Below are 12737 nucleotides of genomic sequence, written 5' to 3' on the forward strand. Positions count from 1 at the left end.
TAAGTGGTTGATGTTAATACTAAACTTTAAAAAAATACAAATACCTACTGTAATTTGAATTGAGTGATGATAAAAGATATTTCCGCATTGGATTTACAATTATGTATTTGTTTATTTACACAATTGTTTTTTTGGAGGGGGTTTTTCACTTTATAATTTATAATAAAACTCAAAACGTGTCATGCAGAACGTATATAAATAACATACAAATTTTACTTCAAATTAAAACTGTACGATCAAAATATTTAATAGTTTTAGAGAAAATAGAAAAAAATGTATTTAAGTATAAATACTTTATTTAAAAATATATAAATAAGTTTTAATCGGTGAATGATATAATAACTTATAATTTTTTTTAAATGCAACCATTTTTGTTTTAATTTGTTTATTAAATTATTTTGAATTTAAAAATTAAGATTTCTTTAAAATAGTTATCCTAATACTTTAGTTTAAAACGATTAAATACATTTTGTAATATTTTTATTATTCAACTCAAGTCTCCTTTTAATAAGAAAAAATATATTGCAATTAAATATAAATGCATGTAAGTGTGGTGGCCAACTGGGTATACACAAGGCGTTGCACATAAATAGTATTGTTTAAAAAGTATGTAGATATTATTATCATGAATATAATTATAAATTTTAAAATAATTGAACATCAATAACTAAATAATTTAAAACCTAATACATTTTTATCAATTTATAACTTATTATTAAATAAGTTAATTGATATTGTCTAAATAAATAATAAATAACTGTGTAACAGTGAAATATTTATAAAACGTTTTTTGACGAGTAACATAATACTTAGGTTGTAAATAGATTATTGTGCCTAATGAATAATTTAAATATTTTGGTTATCGAAAAAAATCTTCGTATAGTCTATGTTGGTATATTATTTTTTTTTCATATGAGGTTTTCAATATTGTTAATATATAAAACATGTAAAACCATTGTCGTATGTTGATGTAGCCGTTTTAAAATAATAAAATAATGTATTTTCAACTAAAACAATGTATTCTTGAGATATTTTGTTTATACTAATTCCAAATTCAACTTTTTTTTTTGTTATTTACTCGGGTATATTTTATTAAAATCGTCTCGTGAAAAATAATATACAGGTATACAAAACAATATATATATATATATATTCCGCCTGTCTCAAGCAGATTAATGTTATTACTTAATATATGCTGTAAAAAAAACATTCAATCCCATTAGCCATTAGTTTAAGCATATTGACATGTGGTTTAACCGCATGATGTTAGTGAGAATCATTTTATAAACCATCTTTAAAATGTATTTACTATTTGTTAATAATATATTATTATGTTATTATTAGCATTCCAAACATAATATAACACAACACGAAATACGTTTTGAAAGATTGTTCTATTTTAAATTTGAATAACCGTATATTTAAGCTGTCACGTCGTTAAGTATAGATAATTTCAATATATTCTCTTTACACTAATTAATATCAGCTTGTGCATTTACTTTTTGTTATTCTATTTGTTTAGTGAAAATGTAAAAATATTTATTTTGGAATAAGAATTTGTCAACGGTTTTAAATGGTTTAATACGTTTCGATTTTGGGCTAATTTTTTTATTTATTGAGAGTAAATTCGTAAGACAAATAAATACCTACTTCTACTTGAATACAATATTACATTCTTAACATTTTTACTTATTTATTAAAACCGGTCGCCGATGTTATCGTAGACATGATATAAAAACAAATTATTACTATTAACTATTAATCGAGATTTTCGGTTCGAAAATAGCACTTTTATGCCGATTTTTTGTACGTAAAAGACTCATAACAAAATATATTTTTGAGATATATTTTAATGAATATTTAATAAAAATATCAAATTTTGATTTTAATCACTGCCGGTATTAATAAGACCGAAAAATGTATTTATTTATTTTACACCATATAATAATATATTATTACACAATATTTACAGATAGTTGGGTGCATGATAAATTTCTATTTGTTTATTTTGTATGTATTATAAAGTTAATTTAATATTTAGGTTATCATGGTGATTATATATAAATCTTATATATATCTACTTATTACCGATAAATCGGTCGATCAGTTGATAAAATATTTAGATCGTCGTCAGTATATCTAGCTTTTTTAAATTGTACTGATTTATAGATAAAAAATTAAAATATTTTTTTATCTTTTGCTTACTAGAAATTCGGTAAAAAATTTCAAAACATACGTATTTAAATTTGTATGAAATTACTCAAAAATAATGATTATAAATGTTAATTATTATAATATGTTCTTAGAATTTTATATTAAAAGTAAAAATTAAGAATAACAGTATCTATATCTAATTCACTTAATTGAAATAAAAAAAAAGTATAAAAATAATGGGATAATCATCAAAAGTTTACTAAGGTAATAAATAACAAATTTAAATAATACATTTTCAGATTTCTTATAATATTGCCATTTTTGTTGAACTAAAATTATATGATTTTTGTGAAAATATTACTCTTCGACTACAAATTTATAAAATTTGCGTATATGATCAGGAACAAAAGTGATTTTTTTACATTTCATTTCTGACAAACTAATGAAACAGAATCTAGTCTTCTTAATGTTTTCGTGTAAAATGAATTTTATTACTTACAAACAAAGTAATCAAGGCGTCGATTTTGATACATGATAAAGAGAAAATATTATCTAATTCAGTTCAATTGCCAATCAGTTATAGTTTAAAATTTATAATAACAAAAAAAACATATTCGGAGAAGCTAGTTATCAAATATACCACCTAATTCTTCTCTTGTCAGTTGTCAAATACATATTGATTACAATATATCTATGACACATTATAATATCACACTTATCCAACACAATAATATATAATCATAAAATTTTTAAAATAATACATCTATTGATTATTGTTTCATTGATATGATTGATTTAAATGCATTATTATATATGGTTATAAATTATGTATGCACTTGAAGTCCTTGAAAACATTGTAATACTAAGTATTTTAATGATATAATTGAATAAATAGTTAAGAAACATATTATAATAAAATAAATATCATATTATCAGATTTTTATTCAAAAGTTTATAGATATATATTGAATTATGATAGGTAGGTATGGCTATAATAACAACATATAGATTCATCATTTGCAGTTAACTGTTATAATTAGTGATTCCTCAAAATTTCAAAATGTTTGCTATAGGTACTTTAATAGTTTTTATAATTTTCTTGAAAACTGTTGGTAAACATAAATGCATAATAGTTTATACCCACATAAGTCTTAACAATGCATAATTTTTCTTAATTTTTAATAAAAATGTTATAATAATTTACTTGTCTGTGTATTTTTTATATTATTTCTTTGTAGATTGTTATTATAATATTTTTAATTTACAATGGTACACTATACAAAACTTCATATTTGCATCATTAAAATATATAATTATAGATAATTAATATTTCTAAACTTAAATTTAAAACAGAAGGTTTAACAATTTAAAACAAACTAAATGAAACTCGTTTTGCAATTAATTTTAATAGAAATTGAAAACATGTAGGTATTTAATAGAGTGATTTTGTTGCTAATTACTTAGCAATAATACGTTTCCATATAATAAAATACAGATAGATAGTTGTCGGTAGGTAGTAGGTACCCATACATTGAAAACAATATATTTTATCTAAACTTAAATCTCAATTTGTAATTTAATTGTAAAGCATATAGTTTGTTTTATTGGTTGAAAGTTTCAAACTTGATGAATAAACATATTTTTCTTTTATACAGTTTATTAATTTGAATGTATTTTGATGTATTGAAAGTTAAATATTATTACATAAACAATCATAATATTATCTTGAGTTGTACCACAATGTTTCATTTTATTTCATAGTAATATTAATAGGCACCTATACTTCATATATTATAGTTTATATTTTTATGATTTTAAAATCGAATACTTAATGTCCAAAAAGAAGATTCAATTTAAATTTTTTGTTGAAGATTTATTTTACTATTAATCGGGATCATTTTCAAACAAACTATTTTTTAAAAACTATTATTATAGTATCTTTTATTTATCATAAAGTGGCACGTATTGTATGCCTCTTATTTTATACCGACCCATTGAAATTTGTATTCCGATGACGGCATAATATTCATTATAAATACGGTGTTGGTAGGATACAATATTTTCTAGTGTCTGTGTCTCTATTGGCGCGATGGCGGTCGAACTATGGTAGCCGAAATTGGGTGCTCGTGGGCACGCCACGATTGAGGGTAAAAAAAAAAAGAATAAACAATTGGTAAATATGTCAATCGCGCGGCCACCGCCATATGACGTTTGGCACAGACAAGGCCGGACTTATGCCCACTATAATGCTTGTATGTTGTTGGTACCTAGTACCTACATCTACTGAACGCACGTAGGCCTCACTGTGTAACTGGCATATATATATACGCACGCCAACTCTTACCGATATGGTCATACGACTTCCCACTGCGAAACGATAATAATATAATATATAGGACCGTGGCAGTAGTTACCAAACGCGCACGACAATATTGTACCGTACCACAATATAGATACCTATGCTCATAACATGTGTGCATTATTGTTTGTAATGATTCGACGTTTACTTGGAGCTACCTATATTATATGTGTCGCTATTCGCTATATTTACAAATTTCCTCGACCGTCTGACTGCAGCTGTATTCATTAACGTTGTCGCCCCTCGTTTCGGCCCGCGAACCGGACCTGCGAACTTACACTGGCCGGGCGTGACTGGTTTTGGGAACTCCTGAACATGTTGTCTCTGATTAGAATAATAGTAATAGTGATATGTCATATACGACTTGGAACCATATTTTGGACGACACTCGTGATTTAGCCGGCACACTGGCGTGTCTCGTGTGTCTGCATTGTGAATTTGTTGGTTATTTTGAGAAAATAATACAATATTTCATCTTACGTGTTACATATATAACTTCTACGTTTCGTACTATAGGAAGAGCTGGATGAAGTCTTCAACCAGTTGTCGAAGAAATCAGCAGAGCCCCCTGGCAAGCTTGCGACGAACTGGCCACCAGACCACAGCAATGACGCAAATAAAGACGATCGTTTTAGCACAGAAAATGGCGACTACTTGACGGACGACTTAGGTGGTCGGTTCGATGACGTTATACTAGAATTGCAATTACCAGAACAGATTGTTTGCCAAGCATGTGCTGAAGGAATAGGTCAGTGTGCTTTTGAATAAATAGTCGTTTTGTTATGTTATTTAGTACTTAAATATAACCACCTAATTTACGAGTATGCGATCAGACTTGAAGTAATCACTGACCAGATGGTTAAATAGTAATTACTCCAAACGCGGATTAGTGTTTATTTTCATATATGGCTATATGTCGATTGAAAACCACACGTTATTTATTTTTTTTTGTGATCTTTTATTTATCAGTATAATGACACCTTAAAAAGATTTTGCAAATATATATTATTATTATTACTTAAATAATAGTATCTTTGAAATTACAAAATAATTCTGACGATATTTTGATAAGTATATAATAATATAATATAGGTCCTTGTCTAAAATCATAACATGTTAATTTTGAACTTATTTGGTTTTATGTTTTTATTGGAACAACAAGTATTAGGTGTTCATATAAACGTAAAATTAATATGTATTTATTCTAGAAGAAAAAGTGTATTTCGGTGATAACTGTGGCAGTGGTGTTTTTTCTAACAACATGCGTTACCGCCTATCACCAACCAAACGAAAACGATGTCGTTCTCGATCTTTGGATCAAAGTAGTCTACAATTGCCAGACTGTTATGAAGACAAGTCAGCTGTACTGCTCAAAGTAAAGGTACTCAATACCACGCCACCTACACCCATTCGTCGGTCGTCTCTTAACCGATTTCAAACTATCATCGCACAACAGAAACAGGTATTATTCACCTATATGGTATAGGTATAATATAGGTATTATGTAGATGTATAGTGACTATAGTATCCTATACTCTTGTTAAACGAATTGTCTGGATCATGAATACAATTTTTTATTTATACAATTTTATGACTGGATACATAATTTTACGATTTTTATAATACTGTAATACAACGTATTGTTTGATGTCCCGACAGTTTGAACGACAAGACAGCAATGGAGGCCCGCACTTAGAAGTGGCAACGCAGACGTCACCAACTTGCAGTAGGTCTTCAAGCTTCACGTGGTTATCTGATCGTTCGGATACTGGTAATTGTTCGTCGGCCGAGGAGGCTGTGACACCATGTAGTTCAACCGACGATTCGGTGACCGACCATCATATCAGTTGTGGATCTTCGACCGAATCGTCCGTCACCCCTCCTGGACGGTCCGACGAACCCGAGTCCGGTATAGGAACTGCATCGCCTCCACACCACCGGTATTCAAAATGTTAGTATCATAAAGTTATCAAAAAATTACAGTATTATCGTATTAGTAAACGTACTTATATATGCTTTTTTGCTAATCAACAATGCTATCTTGTGGAAAAAAATTGATCAATAGTATAAACATTGTACAACAATATTGTTATTCGATAAAATCAATAAATTAAAATTTGAATCATATTGAAATATCGTTTCCTATCTGAAAGATTTTTTGATATACCTGATATCGTATTTTTTTCTGTAGTGAACTCTTTAAAAAATTTCATCAAGATAGCATTCATTTCATCGGACTTATTTTTCACATTAATTTGTTTTACTGCTTGTTGAACATTTATGTCATATGAATTTTGTATATTTATCATTCAAACGATTTTTATATTTGGATAAACACTATAAATAACACAAACCTAGTAGGTCAGCTGTGTTTTTCTGTGGTTGGCAATGTTTATATTTATTATTTTCCCGCCGTAGATTTTGTTATTCCAGAAGAAATTTGTGAATATTGAATACAACTACTTTTAGAAACTATTTCGATATCAAAATGTAGTTTTATTTTTATTTCGTAGACCAGAACTACTTATTGAGCATAATATGCGGGATTTCAATTATACATTTCAAAAATCAGATTTTTTTTTAAAGAGTTCAACATCTTAATGTTTATATCACTTAAATAGTTGTTAACTTACACAAAAATGTTTTCTATTTAATAAAATACTTACACTTAGTTATACATAGATATAGGTATACTACAGATTTTAATGCAAGGCTATACTTATATAAAATACGTTAACGTTATTATTATGATAGGTAAATTAGATTAATTTAAAACGGTGCGAAAAATATTTTAATTACGACTAACATACTATGCTGATCACTTTTATAAAGCACTTAAGACTTATTATTGTTTTCTATTAAAAAAAAAAATATAATATTAGGTAATATAGTATTTATTACTTTAAGAGGTAAACGCGGTACGGTATCCGTATAGCAATTACATCAGTTGTCCATACCATTTTGTTTTATATTTAAAAAATAGATCCTAGGTCTTAGGTATTTGATATCTTACGCCCTTACGATTAACATTATTAACGAATGTTTTTTATTTGTCTCATACAGCGGGAAACCAGAAATGTCGAAGGAAAGAGACGTGGGAGAGGTTGCAGAGACGACACGCCGACCGTCGTGCGACCATCAAACACATAGAACAACCAGTGTGGGTGCCTCCCGCAGCGGAAATAAGCGACCAAATTCACCGGCCAGCGACGCGACCGAATCGGTTACCTTTGACCAGTGAATCTGAATTCCCGGTAAAAAACGTCTCTTACGAGTTGCCCAGTCCAACAGCCGTTTCACTAGACGGTAACGGTGAAGAAGTTACCTCTGAATTAGCGAGCGCTTGCAAAAGCTCGTCTGCTCCCCATCTCATCAAATCCACTCAGACACTGCCTCGAAGATCTAAATATACTGGCGGATCAAAGGTATTTTTGGAGGTTGTTTTTGCACATTTTAGGGCATCAATTAAGAGGTTTCATTTTTTTTTTTTTTATATATTAACTGTTCACAATTATCAATTAAAAAAATAAACCTTAATGATACGATCGTATCTGTAAAATGTAGAACAATTAACTTGGTGCCAAAATCGATTCCAAGACTTACATTTTGAACAGATAATAATATAGTTTTTTTTTAAGAGAGATACATTATATAAAAAAGAAGGAAAGAGGTTATAGACGAATTCGATGATTTTTTTGCAATAATTCAACAAAAAATTGTGTTATGAAAATTGAAACACATCAATTAGTCGTTATAATAAAAATGTATATAAAATTGTTTATAAAAAAAACAACACAATTACTTACCGAATAATAATGTAAAAATTTGATTTCTTCGGATATTGTGGGGTATATAATACCGTAGGTTTATAACACTAATGTTATTAATCTATGATAATATGTTAACTTGTATAATTGGTGGTCGATCATAACTTAAACTTAAATCTAATATGTGTCAAGACTCAAGACTGTAACAAATATTTACTTGTAAATTAAATCAAAAATGTTATATTGTAAATAATATGGCAAAATAATGAAATAATTGGGTACGCGTAGCCTTTTCTACTCGTTCACTTAAATCACCACTAATTGATAACTTTTATAATTGACGCCCACGACATTAAATAGAGAAAAATATGAAAACATTTTTCAGTATACATTCTTATTATACATCGTATTTGTTTGTTATTTAGGAATGGAAACATCCCAAATGTCATTCGGAACGATACTTAGAAGGTAAGCTTTTTTAATTATTATTATTATTCACTCTTTGTATGTCAAACTGCTAGGTATATAGTAACAAAATGCAACTATTTATGGGTTACGCCTAGACGACGCAAAATAAAAATTTATTGGTGGCTAGATGCCTCAATACGTTTATAATCGTGGTCTGTAGACGACTAAGGTCTACGGCTTATACGTTGTAACGTGACGCTGACCGATTAGCAATATAATTTTTATAAGTAAATACCTGCCTATAATATTAACCACCGCGATAGTCATTATATGAGACGACACAGTAATAATAATGTTATTGTATTATTGCCGTCTAAGTATATATATTCTATCAAGTTTCTTGTACGGTTTTAGACCAGTGGAATTTAATTTCAATGCGCACGCATATTAAAGGTATAACACGTACACAAATATTATATCATACCAGTGCCTAGGTTTATATAAAATGTGTTTATATCTATATGTGGTCTATTAACATAGACTCTATACAACGTACATAGTCTACATATTTAAGTATTTCAATAAAACAATACATTTTTTCTTATATTATATTTATTTATTACCTATTAAATGTCATTCATCTAATAACGTCAATCGCGTAGTATTGACAATTTTGACATAATTGTAGTACAATTGTTCGATATTTGATGACTATTTGTCATTTAGATTTTGAATTATGTGCATATGTAAATATAATAACAAATAGTATATTTTATGTAGATTACCAAAGATTAGATAAATTGATTATACTAGCTAAATATAGGCCCGATAACTAATAGGTAGGTATAAGCATAACTAATAAACCCGATAATCAATATCGTTCACGTGACATATCGTTTATTTTTCAATAACAATGAAATAGTCTTATCAGAAATTTTAATACTTAAATAAAAATTAACCACATTATTTAGATCGTACTACATCTCTAATAAAAAATTTAAATGAAATGCTTATTGTTGAAAATTAATAAAACAACAATCAATACTATTTTTCTAGAAGAAAATAAACTAATAATAACAGTAAACATTGGATTAAAAAAAAAATAAGTAATAACATAATCAAATATGTAGATACTAAATATGGATAGTTTACATACCACATTTTTAAATTCAAAAAAGGTCGGACAAGCAATTGTATACGCTATTGTGCCTTTATGTTTTTCAAAAATATCAAGTCAAAAAGGTATCAAGTTTTAAAATAAAAAAAAATCGAAATTGTGATTTGAAATGAATTTTAATTATATTCGAGTAAAAATCAGTGTTTTGAGATGAATAAACATGTATTTTGCAAACTATATAGGTTTGGACGTATATAAAGTATACCTACTAAACGTAGATAACGTGCAATAATAAACTTTATGAATTTACTAAACTGCAGTTGTACCTACAATGATTATTCGTAAGCTTTACATATAGTTACCGCATGATGGAAATGGATCTAATATTATAAATTATTACGGTATAGATTGTTATGTAAAAATTTTAAATTTTTTGATAACAGTTATGAACTATAACTATATAGTCCTCCACAGTAATATAATTTTAAACAAGAGATTGTACACATAATATAGTGGCTTTAGTAAATTAAAAACAATCGATATACCTATAACCTGTACAATAATATTTCATTATACGTTTACAAATTTGTTTGAATAAGAGATTCCAAATGTCTGTGTTTACTCAACTGATGATTAGACGAACAAAAAATATATGCGCAAACGACCATGTACATAATATAATACCTACTATAATATACATAGAGAATAATGGTATTCAGTAGCGTTTGGCCTTATCATCTGTGCGTTGTATATTTTTTTAGCATTAATTGTCGCTATTACGGGACAGGCGCGATTTTTTATAGGTTTATTATTATAGGTATCATATACATTTATTTTTTTAAATTATCACGTTGGCTTTTAGAGATATAGTTATATATATAATAATATTTGGTATCCATTTGATAATCTGTTTATTAAATTCGACAACAAAATTAAAATTAGTCGTAACCGGGTAGCGGCGAGTAATTTTGTTTCCGTAAGATTCGGCGTGAACACATTTTGAACCGTTGCTGCGGCGGCGACGGTGGGCGTTACGGCTGCGCGTGTAGCGATAGGAGTCGCAGCGCGCCTGCTAGAGATAATAATGTAGAAACGTTTGAGCGACAACCGTCCGCGGACCACCTGCAACGGCACGGCGTGCCGGACGCGATCGAGTACCGAATGTTATGGCCGGCGCCGGTGATAAGTTCGGTTTCAAGTTTTTCCGTAGTGTAAGCGTCAAATTCGAGAAACAATGGAAAGTTGGCCGGTCGGAAACTTTTTGGAACAAAATGAGGGAGAAAAAAATTGCAGGTCAGTCACAGTTAAATTATTCCTACTGTTAGGTATACCCTTACTCGATTTCCAATAAAAATAATCCATTCTCTCCCCCCTCTTCCTTACGCCAAAAATAGAAAATTATACTATTCTGTTTTTATATCATCAATGATTTTGTACTTTATCATTGGCGTACATACAAGTTTATAATTATTACCTACAATGCCTGTAAACAATATTATACTATATACTCGTAATTGAATTCATTAATAATATTTTTCATTTTCTAATGTATGTTACCGCCAATGTATAAAACAGTAATCTATTGCTTATATTAATAAATAGGTACTAAAAAATATGATTTAAATTACAAAATAATGAAGTTAAACATTAAAAATTTCCATTTGATATTATTTTTGGTTAAAAACTACAGAATGAGCCTTGAGAGAATCTAGTATATTTAATTTTTTTTTTATTTGTTCCATAAGCTTAAAGTATAAAAAAAACTTGAGAAATTTTGTCAAATTTTCGATATTTGAATATTATTATATTATGAGTATCATAATAAATGTATAATTATTCTGCGCAGGACCGTACTCAGCCTTGTATACCACTCGACCACCGATTGTCCCCCATATATGCAGTAAATATATTAATATTATAATCAATTCGTTTTTCTTAGAAACGCGTGGTTATTATATTAATCTGTTTGTATTATTATTATAATGCAAGTTCTCAAAGATTTATTTACTTGAACACATTTTACGTAATAGTACTATACGTGTTTAATCCGCACGCGGATGATAAAATGTCATAACTACGAATGTCGATCATTCTCAGACGACGGCAGTAAACAATAATTTATAAGTCTCCTATTTTAATACTATAATCAAACTCGATGACGCTTACTATTATTTTTCCTTTGCGTTTATTTCAAATTATATTCGGCATATAATATTCTAGTGAGAAATTCAGCTTCAATAGACTTGTTAAAATGTAGAATTATCTCTTGTCACCTGACCCACGGGCTGTTGATTTTCTATCGCCTTGCAGTTGGCTGGTTACGATATATTATACAATTTATACCGAAAAACGAAATGCTACAAACGTCAGCAATCAATTCAGTCGTTTGAATAATAACTATATTATATATTATATTATATGGTAATAGCAACAAATTAATTTAAAATGTTTGTTTCTATATTAAACTTCTTTTTAAATTACCGATATATGAGTAAATAATATATGTACTCCCGATTTTATAATAATTTCATGTATTATAGCATACGCAGTTATATCAAATTAATTTGTGTATGTTATTATATATAAATGTACACAATTTACATACGTACTATGAAATATCACTTTGATAACTATCAATTATAATATTACTAATTTGATATAATTATTAAAGATATTTTAAATATTAAAATCTGTAAATGCTTTAAAGTAATGAATAAAATTCAAACCAAAACTCATAAAAGAAATTCCAATTTCAGTAATTTACTTAAAATTAAAACTTAAATCATTTTAATCATATAATAGTATATAAATAACAATATTTACCTGTAGATATAAGGTGGTACATAAGTACATTTAATAACAAATGTATACAAACGTATACTTAAAATTTTGACAAACAATTATTATAAAATTATTTCTAATGAATAAAAAT

General features: G+C 28.0%; 1 protein-coding gene across 1 annotated transcript in view; it reads left to right on the forward strand.

Moving 5' to 3' along the window:
* The window catches only part of LOC113552950 (rho GTPase-activating protein 7), a 102457-nt gene that overhangs the window by 29146 nt on the left and 60574 nt on the right, over positions 1-12737 (forward strand). Inside the window, 5 exon segments of the mRNA XM_026956008.1 lie at positions 5030-5261; positions 5722-5975; positions 6173-6464; positions 7577-7938; positions 8706-8748. Of these exon segments, the coding sequence (XP_026811809.1) occupies positions 5030-5261; positions 5722-5975; positions 6173-6464; positions 7577-7938; positions 8706-8748 (1183 nt within the window).

This window comes from Rhopalosiphum maidis, chromosome 2 (genome assembly GCF_003676215.2).
Source record: "Rhopalosiphum maidis isolate BTI-1 chromosome 2, ASM367621v3, whole genome shotgun sequence".
Taxonomy (NCBI): Eukaryota; Metazoa; Arthropoda; class Insecta; order Hemiptera; family Aphididae; genus Rhopalosiphum; species Rhopalosiphum maidis.